General features: G+C 52.2%; 2 protein-coding genes across 3 annotated transcripts in view; one reads left to right on the top strand and one right to left on the bottom strand.

The window, feature by feature from the left end:
* Positions 1-6,032, top strand: part of kifc3 (kinesin family member C3) — a 30,992-nt gene extending 24,960 nt beyond the window's left edge. The window contains exons 16-22 of one of the 2 annotated variants that reach the window (XM_072379798.1): positions 114-237; positions 468-597; positions 751-980; positions 1,063-1,215; positions 2,615-2,744; positions 3,233-3,279; positions 5,924-6,018. In XM_072379798.1, coding sequence (XP_072235899.1) covers positions 114-237; positions 468-597; positions 751-980; positions 1,063-1,215; positions 2,615-2,744; positions 3,233-3,279; positions 5,924-5,932 — 823 coding nt within the window. In that variant the 3' untranslated portion in view covers positions 5,933-6,018. Of the gene's footprint in view, positions 1-113; positions 238-467; positions 598-750; positions 981-1,062; positions 1,216-2,614; positions 2,745-3,232; positions 3,280-5,923 lie in introns of both variants that reach the window. The other variant, XM_072379799.1, reaches the window with a different exon arrangement.
* Positions 6,033-7,418: 1,386 nt separating this feature from the next.
* Positions 7,419-19,141, bottom strand: katnb1 (katanin p80 (WD repeat containing) subunit B 1). Its single transcript, XM_072379836.1, has 20 exons — positions 19,000-19,141; positions 17,303-17,413; positions 17,091-17,221; positions 16,722-16,839; positions 16,318-16,418; positions 16,204-16,245; positions 15,996-16,079; positions 15,346-15,461; positions 14,857-14,928; positions 14,108-14,258; positions 13,577-13,761; positions 13,361-13,509; positions 13,223-13,273; positions 12,992-13,056; positions 11,808-12,044; positions 11,583-11,732; positions 10,840-10,916; positions 10,327-10,401; positions 9,799-9,915; positions 7,419-8,027 (listed from the first exon to the last, which is right to left on the bottom strand). Exons 2-20 carry the CDS (start codon positions 17,340-17,342, stop codon positions 7,886-7,888), a joined length of 2,103 nt encoding a protein of 700 aa, XP_072235937.1. The 5' UTR covers positions 17,343-17,413; positions 19,000-19,141; the 3' UTR covers positions 7,419-7,885.
* Positions 19,142-19,478: the final 337 nt, after the last annotated feature.

The raw sequence follows: 19,478 nt of genomic DNA, 5'->3' as shown, positions 1-19,478 counted from the left end.
TGACCTCTGACCTCTGACCTCGGTGCCTTCTTCCATGTGAACAGTCGTGACCTTAGTGCTGAGTGTGCCCTGAGTCTCGTCTGCAGGCACTGAAGCTCTCTGTCGTCCTGCAGGGATCTGCTCAGGGAGAATCCCACCGACAAGCTCGACATCAAGATGAACCCCGACGGCAGCGGGCAGCTGTACGTCCCGGGGCTGACCGAGAACTCCGTGCAGAGCCCCGAGGACATCAACAGGGTGAGCTTCCTGTTTGTTTTCCAGGTGGAACTGTGGCCGGTCATTTCAAACGGCTGCAGAAAACCTGGTAAAAAAGATGCATTTGTTTGTCTTTTAGAGAGAAAACGTTTTAGTTTCTTTAAGAATCTTTTTTTTATTTTATGTGATCGAATGAAACCGCAAAAAAGGAAAGGAAAATAAAGTGCGTGCACGTGCGTGTGCACGTACGTGCGCTGTGTCCCTGTTCCCAGGTGTTTGACTTGGGTCACATGAACCGGGCGACGGCGTGCACCAACCTGAACGAGCACAGCTCGCGCTCCCACGCCCTGCTCATCATCACCGTGTCTGGATTCAACAGCGCCACAGGAAGCCGCACTCAAGGTTGGTTCTGCTGGCATCAGGCGGTACCGGGTCCGGTACCGGCCCGTCTGATCCAGCCTGAGGACGTCTCTGGTTTGATGTGGATTCCTCGGAGGCGACTCCTGCTTCCGGTAGTCTTTCCTCGGCTCTCAGGCTGTCTGTGTTCCGGTTTAGGGAAGCTGAACCTGGTGGACCTGGCGGGCTCGGAGCGGATCGGGAAGTCCGGAGCAGAGGGCAGCCGGCTGAGAGAGGCTCAGTGCATCAACAAGTCGCTGTCGGCGCTCGGCGACGTCATCAACGCGCTGCGCAGCAAACACTCCCACGTGCCGTTCAGAAACTCCCGGCTCACCTACCTGCTGCAGGACTCTCTGAGCGGGGACAACAAGACCCTGATGATGGTTCAGGTGAGCCCAGTGAGTCCAGAACCACAGGTGAGTTCCTGCAGAACTGCTGCCGTCCTCTCACACCAGCTGTCTCTGTGTTCAGGTGTCGCCGTTGCCCGGCAACATGAGCGAATCGGTGTGCTCGCTGAAGTTTGCCCAGCGGGTTCGCAGCGTGGAGCTGAGCTCCTCATCTTCATCGTCCAGGAGACCGGAGAACTCGTCCACCTCGTCCTCGCCGACACACGACAGCGTGGAGGTAAGACCCGGCTAAACCTGTAAAATAACACGCCTGTCACCGTCAAACAGGAAGCCAGCAGCAGCCCCACTTATTTCCTGGATGGTAAAGTAAAGTAAATCAGTGACAAATATTCTTTATTTCAGCTCCACAGTTTTTATTAAATCACAGAACACTTGAGAACATTAAAGCTGAGCACAGGAGCTATCCAAGACTTCGAAACCTGAAAGAGGCACATTGTGCACCGTTAACAGCTTCCTCAGACGCTCTTCTTCTTCTCCCTCTGCTTCCTCAGACGCTCTTCTTCTTCTTCTCTCTCTGCTTCCTCAGACGCTCTTCTTCTTCTCTCTCTGCTTCCTCAGACGCTCTTCTTCTTCTCTCTCGGCTTCCTCGGACGCTCTTCTTCTTCTCTCTCGGCTTCCTCGGACGCTCTTCTTCTTCTCTCTCGGCTTCCTCGGACGCTCTTCTTCTTCTCTCTCTGCTTCCTCGGACGCTCTTCTTCTTCTCTCTCGGCTTCCTCGGACGCTCTTCTTCTTCTCTCTCTGCTTCCTCGGACGCTCTTCTTCTTCTCTCTCGGCTTCCTCGGACGCTCTTCTTCTTCTCTCTCGGCTTCCTCGGACGCTCTTCTTCTTCTCTCTCTGCTTCTTCGGACGCTCTTCTTCTTCTCTCTCGGCTTCCTCGGACGCTCTTCTTCTTCTCTCTCTGCTTCCTCGGACGCTCTTCTTCTTCTCTCTCTGCTTCCTCGGACGCTCTTCTTCTTCTCTCTCTGCTTCTTCGGACGCTCTTCTTCTTCTGTCTCGGCTTCTTCAGACGCTCTTCTTCTTCTGTCTCTGCTTCTTCGGACGCTCTTCTTCTTCTCTCTCTGCTTCTTCGGACGCTCTTCTTCTTCTCTCTCGGCTTCCTCGGACGCTCTTCTTCTTCTCTCTCTGCTTCTTCGGACGCTCTTCTTCTTCTCTCTCTGCTTCTTCGGACGCTCTTCTTCTTCTCTCTCGGCTTCCTCGGACGCTCTTCTTCTTCTCTCTCTGCTTCTTCGGACGCTCTTCTTCTTCTCTCTCTGCTTCTTCAGACGCTCTTCTTCTTCTGTCTCTGCTTCCTCAGACGCTCTTCTTCTCTCTGCTTCCTCAGACGCTCTTCTTCTTCTCTCTCAGCTTCTTTGGACGCTCTTCTTCTTCTTCTTCTCTCTTTTTCCTCTTTAAAGGTCCGTTCTAACGTGCTTCCATGTAAATCTGGACACAAATTGAGGTTATTATTGTGTGATGGTTGAACCTGTTACTCATGTTTCTTCATCTGCAGTTGGACCAGACACGGTTTGGTTCTGATGAATCTTTAATGTGTCTGTGATGTCACAGATAAATGCTCCCAAACGTCCATTCTGCCCTGAAACAGCTGAGCTGCTCTCTGACCTCTGACCTCTCCTCAGCTGGACTCCCCTCCGGTGACACCGGTCCCCCTCCCCATCTCTCGGGCCAGCAGCGCCGGCTCCACCCTGTCCTCCGCCTCCAGAACTCCCAGCAGCACCCGCAGGAGGTCCCAGTCCCAGCTGTCCACAGGTACAGGCAGGCCACGCCCACCACACGTGCACAGTTCACGCACGGCGATTACTTCACATTACTGTCAGAGTTCCTGTTTCAGCTGCTCCTGGGATCGTCCTGCAGTAACTAGCATCAGAACAGAACAGCTGTTAAATGTTGCTGCTCCACTGATTAATGAGAAAACAGAAACCTTCACTTTTTTATTTCAGGTGTTTAGCTTCACATGAAAGATTTACTTTACTTTACTTTAGTGTTACTCTGCAGTTTTTATTCTCTGAATAAATAAGTGTAAGTTTGGGTGATTCCTTCCCAGATGTTTCTGATCAGCTGTTCACCCTGTAAACGAACAGCAGCAGAGGTGAACTCTGGGAAATGTAGTGCCTGAGGTTTAATGCGACTCCTGAACGCTGCAGGTCTGAGCTGTAAGGGTGGAGGAGGAGTCCCGCTGTCAGTCTGTCCTCCTTCCTCTGTGTCCTCATTCTGTGGTCTGATTGGTTGGTTTGCAGACAGACAGGTAGACAGAGCCAGCCCTTTGGTGGGGGACGGTGGGCAGGTAGGTGGGGGTCTACATGTTGATTGGTGGATATCTTGGCATGGAAGCAGTCAGCATGGCATGGTGTCGCCCCCTCCCCTCTCCTCCACCTGTCTAACCCCCCCCACCCGTAACCACGGAGCTTCTGTGTGCCTGCAGGCCTGCAGCAGGGCGCGCTGAGCCCAGCAGGTGCTGTGGTCAAACCGCCGCGAGTCACAAGGAAACAGCTTTTCTCCACATTTCTGACTGATCGGCTGGGTTTTTCAGTGCAGAGAAGCGTCCGTTTGGGCTGAACCAGAACCTTCTCGGGTGCCCTGGACCTGTCTGCACTGACATGTTGGACCTCAAACATCTGGCTAATTAAAATGAATGAAACGTAAAGAGTTTCCTGGTGACTCCAGCGTGCGGCTGCTGTGAGTGAGTCTGAATGGATCCTCGGGACCGGCTGCGGAGCAGAGGATTGTGGGATTGCTTCCTCCATGTCTGCACTGATAAGTCTGAAAACACGTTAAAGCTTTTTAGAAGCTGAATATCTGGATTAAGCCTGGGAGATTATTCAGTGGGAAGGAGACGCTGGGCTGGTGGAGGCTCCAGGACCGGTAACCTGCTGAGTTTCCAGGTGTGTCGGCAGGAAGCGGGTCAGAAGGATCCGGTCCAATGGGCAGAAAACCAACCTCCATCATCTCCTCTTTGACCCAAACATCAGGAGACAGAGGAAAACTGCTTCAGAACTCTGTGGGTCTGAAACTCTCTGATCCTGTTGCTACAGGAAGGTTCTGTCTAATAGGTTCTCTATAAGGTTCTGTATAAGATCTCATATATCAGAGAAATTATAGAGTATAACTTTATCATCAGAGTTTAAAGATAAAAAGGTAAATATAGTTCTGTCACAGGCTGCTTAAATACTTCCAGCTCATTTCACTCAGTTAGGATGGTTCTGAACACGCTGTTGGACCGGGCCCCGAAGGTTCTGAACACGCTGTTGGACCGGGCCCCGAAGGTTCTGAACACGCTGTTGGACCGGGCCCCGAAGGTTCTGAACACGCTGTTGGACCGGGCCTCGATGGTTCTGAACACGCTGTTGGACCGGGCCTCGATGGTTCTGAACACGCTGTTGGACCGGGCCTCGATGGTTCTGAACACGCTGTTGGACCGGGCCCCAGGATCAGCACATTTTAAAGGATGGAGGAGGATTTAAAGGTGCTATAAATGAGCAGGAAGTGATGTCACAGATGGCCATAAAAGACGGAAGCAGCCACTCTGATGTCACAAAGTAGCTCCGCCCCCTGCCTGTCGACTTCATTCAAATGAACAGAGAATAAACGCAGCTTCCAGTAGTGACACGCTGACCAGGTTCCTGTTCTGGGTTCTGCTGGTTGGTGTCACACGGGCTGAGGTGGGTTCACACCTGGGTTCACACCTGGACAGCATCTCCCTCGCTTCAGACTGTGGGGAACTTAAAACCTCTAGCGTTTCAGTATTAGAGGAGGTTTGTTGACGGGATGATGGCACTTCAGGCCCTGAAAGATCCACGCCTGGTCAGCTCCACGCTGCCCTCTGGTGGCGGCGCTGACCCTGGTCTGGTGTCTCCTGCCTCTCAGGCCAGGTGAAGAAGATCAGGCTGATATGGGATTAATGAAGGAAGTGTAGTCGGAATAAGTTTGAAAACATGTCATTAAAAGCTCAGCTGCAGGTCCGGTTCGGTCCCTGTGGGCTCGCCGCTGCATGCCGTCCCCTCGCCGCTCCTCGCTGCTCCTCGCTGCTCCTCGCTGCTCCTCGCCGTCCCCTCGCTGCTCCTCGCTGCTCCTCCTTTTCCTGTTAACCTTCCACTGCTTCCGTCAAACTCTTTCCGTCCTCGATGTCATCCGGCTGCCTCTGGCGTTCCTCCTGCAGACGGACCTCAGCGCCGCCATCCGGGCTGCCGTCCAGAGAAGGTGGCGCCGGAGCCGGCAGCGGGACTCTCACTGAGGAGCTGAATGACATCAGAGCGACCAAACGGACCGAGCCAGCTGATGGTTTAGGAACAGAATAGAAAGGGATTGTGGGGAATGCAGTCCAGGTGTACAGAGCGCTCAGCTACGGAAAGCCAACAGGGTCACATTGCAGCCCGTTATCTGAAAGGTTCTGAAGAAGTCGGATCAGCTGATGAGCAGCAGAGGAACCGCCTGAGCAGAACCTGTCCGAGTTTTCTCCAGGTGTGAGACTCAGCTGGAAGGTGATGCCTGAGGCCATCAGAGATGGTTCCTCTGATATCCTGGTTGGGGACACCCTCAGCCCGACGATGCGGTTCTGATGAGAGGTGATCAGCACCGGAACCGGTCCTGTTCCGGCTCTGAGGATCAGCACCGGAACCGGTCCTGTTCCGGCTCTGAGGATCAGCACCGGAACCGGTCCTGTTCCGGCTCTGAGGATCAGCACCGGAACCGGTCCTGTTCTGCTCTGAGGATCAGCACGTTTTCATTTTTAAACGCTGGTTCTGAAGCTGCTTCGGTCGTTATTTACGGTTTTGGTCACATGACTCGAGCTGCACGTGGTGCTTTGTGACCCTTTTGGCGCTCCGTACTGAGCAGGCGGGTCCTGAACAGAGACTTGTTTTCATTGGTTATCAGTGGACATGGTGTCATGTGACCCGGCGGCTGACTGACGGAGCGGTTTCTCTCTGCAGGGCGACTGAAGCTGACGGCCTGAGACTCTGGGGCTGCAGGGTGTCGGCCAGCACCCTGGGGCCCCCCCGCCGGGACGCCCTCTGCCCTGCCTGGACTTACAGCCCCGCCCCCACAGGCAGGCAGCCTGCTGGGGCCTTTACAGAGCAGATATTGGACTCTGAGGAGCCCCTGAATGACCCCATGACCCCCCAGGATCAGTGTATGCTCTCCAATCACAGTATTTGTTTCTTTGTAAAGTGGCACTTTAAACTTTTAGATTATTTTCTAACCCGCAGATCCAGATGTGGAGGCTGATATATGCAGAATATGTTGTATATTTATGTTTAACTTGCTTTAAAATTGATTTTTATTTTTAACTAAATGATTTAAGTTTCTTTTCTTGATGGATCTGAGTTATTTCGTTTGGTTTTGAACGGTTTCTGGAGGTTTTTTGTGTCTTTTTCAGGCACATCAAAGACTTTCTGAGGATCTTTTTTAGATTAATTTATTTTCTTCTAGTCTTTTTTCCCCTCTCGAGTAGCTTCTTTCCCTCGCAGCCCTCCTTTATCCAATCAGGGTACTCCGCTGACACCGAGCTGTCCAATAGGATGCGAGCAGCAGGAAGCTGTCTCCTGCGTACGCGAGCTTCGTCTTCTTCTCTTGTGGATATTTGTGTCGTTTCATGCAGACAAACTTTGAACAAAAAGCAGCTCAGATCCTTCCTCACATGTCGTCGCCTCCTTAAACCACCCGGTGACCTTTGACCTCAGACGGAGCAGCTGTGTAGCTGTTAGCTTTAGCCGTAGCTTAGAGCTGATGATCGTCCTGCCTGCTTGCTGTAGATTTCTACAGTTTTTGTATTTCCTTTTTAATAAACTCAGAATGAACTCCTGCTTCGTGTCCGTGTTGGAATGTTTAAAGGGGTGAAGGTTCTGGTTCTGGTTCTGGTTCTGTCCAGCAGTGAACAGAGATACCAGGTTTTACTACAATGGGATATTTAACCCTTCCAGTGGGTTCTGGTTCTGACCCGGGGCTCCTTCCAGGAGGCATCCGAACCACCTCAACTGACTCCTCCCCCCCATCTCTAAGGCTAAGCTCGGCTTTGGGTCACGAACCAGAACCAGAGCCGGAACCAGAACCAGAGCCAATCTAAGGAGCTGAACACATTCAATAAAATGACTGAAACTGTCTGAAAGAAAAATGATCGTGTTTCATGTTAGAAGGATTTCTTCTTCTGGTTTTACTGCATCTGGAGGATGGATTGATTGATGGATATAAAGCCTGGTGATGTTCAAACTGTTTCAGGATGTGTTTTATTACTTTACTTCAGCAGTTTTAGTGAGTTTAAGGTGTGAGTCCAAAAGTTTCGTCACCATGGTAACGTCAGCAGCCAATCAGAACTGATGACCCCTCTGTTAACACAGATTCAGCTTCTTATCAGCACTAAGTTCCACTGTTCAGAGCTCATTCTGTGAAGCAAACGGACCAGAATTCAAACAATTCAAACAACTTTATTTAAAGGAACAGGTGCACATTTAAAACAGGGAACCGACAGGAGGTGTCAGCGCCTCACCGACCCAACACTTTCCTGACTTCATCAGTTCATTATGAACAGGAGTCGGACCAGAGATCCTACAGAACTTTCTGATCCGATCAACACCATCTGTCCACACAGACCTGAAACAGAGGGAACAAGCTCCTCCCACGGCGGCGAGCTGATCTGAGCGGTTCTGTGCTGTCGGCCCGTTGGTTCTGATCCACTTTGTTCCAGTTCTGTGCAGCAGCTGTGGACTCTGACTAAAGGCAGACCGCTGCCGGTGTTTCCATCTGGTCTCAGATCCGCTCCGTCCGCCACCATCAGCTGGTTCTGCGTCCTCCAGGAACGACCTGCGCTCGGTCGTCGTGACGACGGGAAACTACGTTCAGGAATCTTTACAGGAGTATCAGCTGATCCGCTGCGTGCTGGAAGGCGTCGGCGTCCCTCAGAGCGTGTCGTCGAGCGGCGCCATCAGCAGTTGCAGCTCCTTGAAGGCGCTGCCGTGGCGACCAACCTGCGCCGCCTTGTTCTTCACGATGTTGCTCAGGTTCTTCAGGTGTTTGCAGCACGCTCGGCACTTCTGGTGTCTGCAGCAACACAAACGTGGTAACAACGCTAACGTGGTCACAACGCTAACGTGGTCGCAACGCTAACGTGGTCACAACGCAACGCTAACGTGGTCACAACGCAACGCTAACGTGGTCACAACGCTAACGACGCAACGCTAACGTGGTCACAACGCTAACGTGGTCGCAACGCTAACGTGGTCACAACGCTAACGTGGTCGCAACGCTAACGTGGTCACAACGCAACGCTAACGTGGTCGCAACGCAACGCTAACGTGGTCACAACGCAACGCTAACGTGGTCACAACGCAACGCTAACGTGGTCACAACGCTAACGACGCAACGCTAACGTGGTCACAACGCTAACGTGGTCGCAACGCTAACGTGGTCGCAACGCAACGCTAACGTGGTCACAACGCAACGCTAAAGTGGTAACAACGCTAAAGTGGTCACAACGCAACGCTAACGTGGTAACAAAGCTAAAGTGGTCACAACGCTAACGTGGTCGCAACGCTAACGTGGTCGCAACGCTAACGTGGTCACAACGCAACGCTAACGTGGTCACAACGCTAACGTGGTCGCAACGCTAACGTGGTCACAACGCTAACGTGGTCACAACGCAACGCTAACGTGGTCACAACGCAACGCTAACGTGGTCACAACGCAACGCTAACGTGGTCACAACGCTAACGACGCAACGCTAACGTGGTCACAACGCTAACGACGCAACGCTAACGTGGTCACAACGCTAACGTGGTCGCAACGCTAACGTGGTCACAACGCAACGCTAACGTGGTCACAACGCTAACGACGCAACGCTAACGTGGTCACAACGCAACGCTAACGTGGTCACAACGCAACGCTAAAGTGGTAACAACGCTAAAGTGGTCACAACGCAACGCTAACGTGGTAACAAAGCTAAAGTGGTCACAACGCTAACGTGGTCGCAACGCTAACGTGGTCACAACGCAACGCTAACGTGGTCACAACGCAACGCTAACGTGGTCACAACGCTAACGTGGTCGCAACGCTAACGTGGTCACAACGCAACGCTAACGTGGTCACAACGCAACGCTAAAGTGGTAACAACGCTAAAGTGGTCACAACGCAACGCTAACGTGGTAACAAAGCTAAAGTGGTCACAACGCTAACGTGGTCGCAACGCTAACGTGGTCACAACGCAATGCAAACGTGGTCACAACGCTAACGACGCAACGCTAACGACGCAACGCTAACGACGCAACGCTAACGTGGTCACAACGCAACGCGGTCACAACGCAACGCTAACGTGGTCACAACGCAACGCTAACGTGGTCACAACGCTAACGTGGTCACAACGCTAACGTGGTCACAACGCTAACGTGGTCACAACGCAACGCTAACGTGGTCACAACGCAACGCTAAAGTGGTAACAACGCTAAAGTGGTCACAACGCAACGCTAACGTGGTCGCAACGCTAACGTGGTCGCAACGCTAACGTGGTCGCAACGCTAACGTGGTCGCAACGCTAACGTGGTCACAACACAACGCTAACGTGGTCACAACGCAACGCTAACGTGGTCACAACGCAAAGCTAAAGTGGTCACAACGCTAACGTGGTCACAACGCTAACGTGGCTACCAGAGACGATGTGAGCCTGAACAGCAGCTGCTTTTAACTCCTCGGGGAGGAGACGCCTCAGCTGTTCGTGTCCAGATTAACTCAAACACCCGACTCTGGGAGTTAAAGATAAAGGTGGCGCAGACTGATCAGAGCTGATCAGAGCTGAGAGGGTTCATGGAGCAGGACTCACCGCTCCTCTCGGGTGATGTCGACTCCGATGGACGGCGAGGCCTTCAGCGTCTCTGAGATCAGCATCCAGAAGTGTTTCATGATGAGCTTCAGAGACGTGGAGCCGGTCTGCATGTAGCTGAGGACACACACACTTCAGCTTCAGAACCGGACAGAACCCTCAGAACTCTGTTCTGTCCCCTGTTGGGTCGGTCTGTTCTTTCAGAAAGTCTCTTAGGTCTGAAACGGTTTCAGTCCGGGTTCGGTTCACAGAGACAGTAAAGGATTAAATAATTAAATTTATCTATAAAGCGCTGCAGAGCAAAATAAAGTCACATAAATAAGAAATAAAAGCAACAGTTAGAGTCTGAGCAGCTTTTAAAGGTGAAAGCAGTAAAGATTCAAAGTGTCGCTGTTAAATCTGGGAAGAAGAAGAAGTTCATGCATTTGTCCACTCAACCGGCGCCGTTTCCTGACCCTAAACGGCTTCTATCCAGAACAGGAAGCTGCGGATCACCGGAGAACCTCGGTCCGCTCAGGACCGGCTCACCTCTCATATTTGCTCTGCAGCAGCTTGTCGATCTGAGGCAGGACGGCGGTGCACAGGTCCAGCTTCCACAGCGAGCTGAAACACAAAGGTCAGCTGACTCCGCCTCTTTGCTACATCATCGTTTCCACATCAGTCTGTTCAGCCCGAAGCTTTCATCAAGTTTTAACACCAACAAACAGTCAAATGATCTTCAAAACCTTCGATTTTTATCCATTCAGTTATTAAACCTTTTATTAAATAAAAATTTCAATTAAATCAGTATTAAAATCTTAACACAACACTAATATATATATATATATATATATATATATATATATATATATATATATATACACACATATATATACACAACCTCCCCCTCAGTGTGTCTGAGCTCCGCCTTTCAGCACCAGCCTCAGTCCGGAGGGTCCAAAGGGACCGGGGGCCGACATTTTCATGTGTAAATAAAGCTTATGCACGTGTCCGTGTGTGTGCACGTGTCTGTGCACGTGCGTGTGCATGTGTGTGTCTCACGGCTGCGTGTTGATGATGTTCAGGATGTCCACCACGATGGAAAGGTCATTCATGGAGATGGCGGCGTCCAAAGCTCTCTGCAGAGACACAAAGAGTCCAGAAGAGTCAAAGCTCAACAGGTCAGAGTCAGTCGGGACGTCATGTAACTGCTGCGGTTCCAGCTGGACCGGTCCATCCAACAGAACCAGGTCCCAGTTTACCGGCAGCAGCAGAACCCAGGTACTGACTGAAGTCTGTCAGGATTTTCTCAGAGCAGAGCGACAGCCTGGAAACGCTTTCAGTGGGTCGACTCGGAGCCGATTTTCAGCCCAAAGAATCCTAAAAGTCTGTGAGTGAGAGCAGCTTTATGGGAGTTCAGCTGGATTAATGAACACTTTGTTTTACTGAAAGGTGCAGAAAGATGGAAGTTTGGAGCCTGAACAGAGCAGCTGGGTCACCTTCGGTTCTGGTCCGGTTTCAGTCTGACTGACTGTTTACATGGACTTTAAAGGTCCGGTTCTGTAATGTCGTGTAAAAGTTCTGTCAGCAGCATTTCTAACAGAGATGGGCCCGGTTCGACGGGCAGAACACAGATGAAGTTCTGCTGGGCTGGACCGGGTGAGAATGCATTTGGCTGCGATGCTTCATGGAACCGCCGGTTCCTTTTTTCTTGAACCGTGCGACAGACATAAAACGGCGAGGCCCGGTAGCGTGACCTCTGACTGATGAGTGATGTCACCTGCAAAGGTTCTGCTGTGACTCACCTTGACGTCGTCCCGGACCCACACGGCTCGCACCGTCTGCAGGTTCCTGTGGCGGCTGCTCAGCATCACGCACATGGTGTCGTGGCCCTTCTTGATCTGGGACAGCGCCTCCTCGTCCGTCAGGGCGGCGGCCCGGTGGTTGGCTGCGGACTGAAGGGAGGAAACGCTCAGTAACTGAGTCACATGACAGAGCTGTCGCCGTGACGCTGAAGCGTGCGCACGCACCGGCAGGAAGTCGGCCACGTTCAGCCCGATGGGCTCGTTCCTGGAGCTGGGGATGATTCTGGGCTGCTGTTTGGGTTTGGCCGGGCTGGCCTGGGCCGGAGGCGGGGGCCGGCTGGAGGAGGGCGGGTCAGAGGTCACGGGAACCACGGCCGGGGGCGCCGGACGCTTCCCGGGGGAGACCACGGTCGGCTCCACCCTCTGGACAGGGGTGGAGGTGGCGAGCGGCGCAGTCTGTGACTGCAGAGAAGAAGGTTTAAATGTTTCAGATTCTTTCTTCTTATCCGAGAGAAGCTGCAGAAATAATCAGCGTCTGATCAGGTGAGGATCTGGGAGCAGGTTAAAGGTTAAAGACTCAGAGGAAGAGCTTCAGTCAGGATTCAGAGTGCAGCACAGAAACAGTTCCCAATGACCTCCTCTCAGCCTCTGATAGCGGACTTGTTTCTTGTCCTGTTGGATCTCAGTGCTGCATTTGATCCGATCGATCACAGCATTCTGTTACAGAGACTTGAACATGTTATTGGGATTAAAGGAACTGGTTTAAGGCTGGTTTTAGGCTGGTTTTAGGCTGGTTTAAGGCTGGTTTTAGGCTGGTTTAAGGCTGGTTTTAGGCTGGTTTTAGGCTGGTTTTAGGCTGGTTTTAGGCTGGTTTTAGGCTGGTTTTAGGCTGGTTTAAGGCTGGTTTTAGGCTGGTTTTAGGCTGGTTTTAGGCTGGTTTTAGGCTGGTTTTAGGCTGGTTTAAGGCTGGTTTTAGGCTGGTTTAAGGCTGGTTTTAGGCTGGTTTAAGGCTGGTTTTAGGCTGGTTTTAGGCTGGTTTAAGGCTGGTTTTAGGCTGGTTTAAGGCTGGTTTAAGTCATATTTATCTGATAGATTCCAGTTTGTTCTTGTAAATGAAGAATCTTCCTCACACATTGGAGTAAGTCATGGAGTTCCTCAGGGTTCTGTGCTTGGACCCATTCTTTTTACTTTATACATGCTTCCATTAGGTAACATTATCAGACAGCATGGCATAAAGTTCCATTTCTATGCTGATGATACTCAGCTGTACTTATCTATGGAACCAGATGAAACCAACAGGTTGGTCTTAAAGTATGACTCAGACAGCTTCAGGGGGAAACTGTCCAGTTATATATAACATCTGTGCAGATGTTCTGTCTCTCTGGAGAGCAGCTGCTGCGTTCACTGACCTGCTGCTTTTCAGGAAAAGGAGCAATCATGTCCTTCAGCTGTCGGCCGATCGCCAGAACGCTCTCTGAGAGGAAGAGACAGAGAGGGACCGTCAGCTTTTACCTTCCTTTGGTGAGTCAAACAAGCAGGAAATGATGCGGCAGGAAGTGCTTCAGCTGTGGTGCCGACACTCTTCCCCACAGCCAACAGTAAGCTGCTGGCCTCAGTCACATGGTTTCAGGCGGACTCACCGTCCTCAGGAGGCGCAGGGAAAGGCTCAGATATCCTGGGAGGGGTGCGAGCTGCAGGAGAACAGAACCGACCCGTTAATAATGTCTGAAACTAAACCTGAATCTGTAACTCGGGTGTGGTGGCGCCGCTCCTCCTACAGATGGCGTTCTTCGGCTGGAAGATCTCCTTGTAGTCCTCAGCGTTGTGGATCTCCGCTGACGACAGCTTCTCATCCGCCTCGTCCTCGCTGGGGCTCCGCCTCTCGCCCTCGGGGCTCCGCCTGTCAGCGTCTGCGCACTGCTTCACCCTGATGACATCATCATGTGAGTGACGCCGCCTTGCGGGACCTTTTCTCTCAGAGCTGCGAACCGTACCTCTGCGAGCTGGTGGCCGGTCTCTCGTAGTTGCGGCGCAGAGCGGCTCCTTTGGGATCCTTGGGCTCTGTGAGCGGCTGATTGTCCTGGATGATTCCCCGGATCACAGAGCCGCCGCTGCTCTTCACCCTCTTCAGATCGACCACGTAGGACGAGACGCTGGACAGCTGGTGAGACACGCCGATCTGACGGAGGAGGAGGAGGAGTCAAAGAAGCGAAGGAGAAAACATCACAACATTTCCAACTATTTTTTACCACTTTGCCAAACAAACGGTTTCAGAGCCTTTGGGCCAAAGAACCTTTCTGAGCTGCTTTATCGGGACGTTTAACGCCTATAAACAGCTCGAGCTGCAGATCAGCTGCTCAGAGCATCTTTAAAGCCCAAACTTTGTTTTTAGGGACACTTTTGTTCTGCTTCCAGCCGCAGCTTCCTGCTTCCTGTCTGTGCTTCACTGTGATTGGTTGATCACAACAGATGGATGGGGCCTAAAGCTGAGGTTAAACTCCTCCCCCGGGGGCGGGGCTACCCACCAGCTGCTGGTTGCACACGGTGAGGTCCGACACCTTCCCCCAGCCCACCGGCACCACGTCGAAGCAGCGGTCCGGCTCCCAGCCGAAGACCCGCAGGGAGTCTGTGGCTCCGTTGTACAGACAGGAGCCGTCCGGACTGAACAAGAAGCACCTGAAAGCACAGGGACAGACGTCAGGGGCCGAGGTCAGGGGCCGAGGTCAGGGCCGAGGTCAGGGCCGAGGTCAGGGGCCGAGGTCAGGGCCGAGGTCAGGGGCCGAGGTCAGGGGCCGAGGTCAGGGCCGAGATCTGGGGCCGAGGTCAGGGGCCGAGATCTGGGGCCGAGGTCAGGGGCCGAGGTCAGGGGCCGAGGTCAGGGGCCGAGATCAGGGGCCGAGGTCAGGGGCCGAGATCTGGGGCCCGAGATCAGGGGCCGAGGTCAGGGGCCGAGATCAGAGGCCCGAGATCAGAGGCCCGAGATCAGGGGCCGAGATCAGGGGCCGAGGTCAGGGGCCCGAGGTCAGGGACAGACGTCAGGGGCCGAGGTCAGGGGCCGAGATCTGGGGCCGAGATCTGGGGCCGAGGTCAGGGACCGAGATCTGGGGCCGAGATCTGGGGCCGAGGTCAGGGGCCGAGATCAGGGGCCGAGGTCAGGGGCCCGAGATCAGGGGCCGAGATCAGGGGCCTGAGATCAGGGGCAGAGGTCAGGGGCCGAGATCAGGGGCCCGAGGTCAGGGGCCTCATGTCCAACCGCTGCAGTCAGAAAACTCACCTGACCGGAGACGTGTCTCCTTCCAACGAGCCGATCATCGTAAACTTCTCCATATCCCACAGTTTGATGCTCCTACAGGGAACACATGCATGTGCACGTGCACGCACACACACACACACACACACACACACACACACACACACACACACACACACACACACACACACACACACACACACACACACACACACACACACACACACACACACACACACACACACACACACACACACACACACACACACACACACACACACACACACACACACACACACACACACACACACATTTTATTTTAGTTAATTTGTTAAATTTGAATCTAACTTTGAAGAACTTTGTTGTTTTAAATGTGCTTTTTGTATTTTACTTTTGAAAAGAGGAGAAAAACATTTGAATTGATTTAAATGGATCAGAGACTCAGGAGCAGCAGAACAGTAAGCAACACAGAGGAACCAGCTGCAGCACATCTGCCTGCAGCTGTTCCAGTACCTGTCAGAGCTGCCTGAGGCCAGCAGGTACTCGTTAGGGTGGAACTGGACCATGTTGACGGCCGCAGAGTGAGATCTGAACTCTGTGATGGTCTTCCCCTGATTCAGGTCCCACAGCTGCCAGAGACAAGAGACGACAGCTGAGGACACCAAACACACCGGAACATCTGCAGCATCTGCAGCATCTGCAGCATCTGCAGCATCTGCAGCATCTGCAGCATCTGCAGAGACGCCACAGAGACAGATCCAGAACAAAGGACTGAGGTCCGCGGGTTGTGGACTCTTCCACCTGCTCAGAGGGCGACTGTTAGAGCTTAAAACTGACGAAGGTTTGATGGTTTTCAGCGCTGCTGCCAGTTAAACTGCAGCCGTTGGCGGGCTGAGCCCCACACAGGACACGACTTTGTTATGATGGACCCAGAAGGACCCAAATAAAGTCTAAATGATGCACGCAGCTGATTAAACTGCTGTGAAATGAGAGACTCCCTGATGTACAGAAACCTTCAGCGGTTTGTTGTTCTTTCTGCTCTAAACAGGGAAGGATTTGCTCCATTTTGTCCATCCTACTCCAGATGTGGCCACCTCTGCTGATCCGCCCCCCTCTGGCCGCTCACAGCTTCCAGCAGCTTGTGGGCGGGGCCAGTGCCTTACCTTCACGGTGCAGTCGTCGCCCGCCGAGGCCAACCACTTCCCATCGGGGCTGAAGGCGACGCTCCTGACCGGCTGAGTGTGACCCTGCAACACAAACACAGCTTCACCTGGGTCCAGACGCAGCAGGACGCCCCTCTGATGCTGCTTTGGTCAAAGCGAATCCTGAGGTGGAACAGCTGAGGGAGAACAGGGCAAACACAGGCCTTACCTTGTACTTGAACACGCATCCTCTCCTCCGTATGTCCCACAGCTGGAGGAGGGAAAGCTTTGTTAATGAGAGAAAGCACAGAGTGACGCAGACGGCGGCTCGCTTCACACACACCTTGATGTTGGTGTCCATGGAGGCGGAGGCCAGGAAGTTGGTGTAGGGGTGGAAGCTCAGGCTGGTGATGTTGGCTTTGTGTCCCATCAGAGTGTGTAGACCTGAGCACAGGAAGCACGTTACAGCCAGGAAACTGCTGGTCGTGTTCTGACCCGAGCCCAAGCAGAACCGAGCCCAAGCAGAACCGAGCCCAAGCAGAACCGAGCCCAAGCAGAACCGAGCCGCTCGCTTACAACAACATGAAGCTCCTGGATGTTCACACATGCTGATGTGTTGTAAAGAGCTGTGAGAGTTTAAAGACTGCAAAGAGGCCTGTGACCCCGCCCCCAGACACGCCCCCACATGCACACGCCCCCAGACACGCCCCCACATGCACACGCCCCCACGTGCACACTGAGCCTTACTCTTGGCAGCCTCCAGGTCCCACAGTCGTATGGATCCAGACTGTGAACCGGCCACAACCTGCTCCTCGGACATGTTGAACTGGAGACACTCCACCGGGTTCTTGTGACCCGTCAAACTCTGGGTCAGAACAAACAGAAACAAACAGGACATTTAGTGCACGTATCAGTGCACGTGTGCAACCAGATCAGATGATGCAGCAGGCAACAGGCGCTGTGACTGACTGCTACTCCCACCCTCTATGCACAATAAACACAAATCTTTGATAAGGAACCGGTTCTGGAGCAGGAACCGGAACCGCCTCAGGGAAGCAAACATGGTCCAGTTCTGGTTGGAATGAAGCCTGAAATGTTGTGACAGCTCAGTCTCACCATGATGCAGTTGGCCTTGCTGACGGTCCAGATGTTCACCCTGCAGTCCTCGCCTCCTGTGGCCAGCAGGCGGCCCGAGCTTTTGGCCAGAGCCAAACAGGAGACTGTGCGGGGGTGCGCCTCGAACTCCTCTGAACAACAACAGCACAGGAGGGACAAACTTCAGCTCAGAGCGCATCACACACACCTGTGGGAATAATGCTGCTACTCACGCAGGCGCCATGAGATCTTGGTGCTGCTGGCAGCAGCCATTCGGTTCACAGCGGCAGGCCGGCTGCTGACGTTAGTTCATGAGTTTAGTGCCAGTCTGAAGCTTCCTGCCCCTGCAGAGACACAACAGCAGAGACACGTCAGAGAGGGACTCACCGCTCTGTGGAGAGCTTTACCAGAGCCCAGTCTGAGAGGAGCTGCTGTCAGAACCTTCAGGGCCCGGTCCAACGTGAATGATCTCCTTTAGGAAACACCGGACCGTCCTTCCTGAGAGAAAGGAGCTCCAGAAACAGCTGGTTTCTCCGGTGTTTCCTAAAGGAGATCCTTAAGGAAGCGTCGGAGCTCCTTTCTCTCATGAAGGACGGTCCGGTGTTTCCTAAAGGAGATCCTTAAGGAAGCGTCGGAGCTCCTTTCTCTCATGAAGGATGGTCCGGTGTTTCCTAAAGGAGATCCTTAAGGAAGCATCGGAGCTCCTTTCTCTCATGAAGGACGGTCCGGTGTTTCCTAAAGGAGATCCTTAAGGAAGCGTCAGAGCTCCTTTCTCTCAGGAAGGACGGTCCGGTGTTTCCTAAAGGAGATCCTTAAGGAAGCGTCGGAGCTCCTTTCTCTCATGAAGGACGGTCCGGTGTTTCCTAAAGGAGATCCTTAAGGAAGCGTCGGAGCTCCTTTCTCTCCTGAAGGACGGTCCGGTGTTTCCTAAAGGAGATCCTTAAGGAAGCGTCGGAGCTCCTTTCTCTCAGGAAGGACGGTCCGGTGTTTCCTAAAGGAGATCCTTAAGGAAGCGTCGGAGCTCCTTTCTCTCCTGAAGGACGGTCCGGTGTTTCCTAAAGGAGATCCTTAAGGAAGCGTCGGAGCTCCTTTCTCTCAGGAAGGACGGTCCGGTGTTTCCTAAAGGATTTACTGAACATCTGGAGTTTCAGACCCACATCCCAGCTGGGTGTCAGAGTGCTCGTCTTTTCCTGATGGTGATGATGGTTGTCAGGAGGTTCAGGAACCAATCAAACAACAATAAGATCATCAAGAACTTCAAGGAGAGGTTAACTTGTTGTAAGGGCAGAGCTGGCTCAGGAAGGGCAGCATCTGCACCCACAGTGAGGCTTAAACTGGAGGTACATGTCAATGAAGGCCTTTGGAGCATGTGAAATGCTTGTAATTATACTCCAGTTTACCAAAAAAAACACCTGCCAAAAAGGTCTAAAAACATTGAAGAAGCAACATTAATCTGTAGAAACTCTTTTTCCACAAATAAAACAGCACAAACAGCTGGTTTTCTTTCAATGTGAATAAAAGGAGCAGCTTTTATTGAGCTACTCATGCTCCCTTCAGAACCAGAATCAGAACCAGAAAAACTCCCGCCAGATATCCGGCACCTGTGGAGCTTTAAGGACAGTTACCCGGAAATTACCTGTGAAATAAACGGTAAATAAAACACCTGAACTCGTCACGGACTTCGGTTAAAGTTAGTTTAACTGATTCAGAAGCTCCGTTAAAGTAAAGATTAGTAAACATAAACTCCGGTTCAGACCTTCACTAAACGACAGCTAGTTATGTCAACTGCAACTAGTTAGCAGCTGAGGTCACAGGTGGCGAACTAACTAACCGCCGTTAACGAGCAGCAGCTAACGTTAGCAGCCAGTTAGCAGCTAATAGCTCCGCCGGCTGTAAAGGAACAAACGCCAACGGGTATCCGTGTGCTCACCTTCATCTGCCGGCCACAGTGAACCATAAGAGCCGGTCAGCCAGGTCCCAGATGAGGCGTTACACCGCGGATAATCTGCCTCTTGTCGGCCGCTGATGACAACTTGTTGACGGTCTGGTTGATCCTCGACTGCAGCTTAGCAACTGAGTCACATACATCACTTCCGGTGACGTCACCAACGCGAATTAAGAAAAAAAAAAACTTTTTTAAGATCACATAACAGAAATTAGTTTAAAATGTGGACTTTTACTACAGACAGTTTTTATCAGTTTTGATCTCATAAATTAATATGTACATATGTGAATAAATTAGAGTGAAATTGATATTTTAGTTTTAATTTTAAACTGTAATAACATGACAAAATAAAAGATTTGATTCATCCCCACGAAAAGAAATTCACGCATTACAGTAGCGGGAATAAAAAGCCAAGAATAACCTCAACAAATTCAAAAGAAAGAGGAAAAAATGCAGCAAAGACC

This window comes from Leuresthes tenuis, unplaced genomic scaffold (assembly GCF_036924035.1).
Source record: "Leuresthes tenuis unplaced genomic scaffold, fLeuTen1.0.hap1 SCAF_2, whole genome shotgun sequence".
NCBI lineage: Eukaryota > Metazoa > Chordata > Actinopteri > Atheriniformes > Atherinopsidae > Leuresthes > Leuresthes tenuis.
Note: the sequence above shows the minus strand (reverse complement) of the source record. Positions and strands in the feature narration are given on the sequence as shown.

Bases quoted from the DNA above. Each gene is read 5' to 3' on its own strand.
- katnb1 (XM_072379836.1), bottom strand. From the start codon at position 17,342: ATGGCTGCTGCCAGCAGCACCAAGATCTCATGGCGCCTGC. The intron at 15,462-15,995 runs GTAAGGCACTGG...TGTCTCTGGCAG, and splicing joins GCGACGACTGCACCGTGAAG to CTGTGGGACCTGAATCAGGG. The intron at 13,510-13,576 runs GTACGGTTCGCA...TGATGTCATCAG, and splicing joins CCGGCCACCAGCTCGCAGAG to GGTGAAGCAGTGCGCAGACG.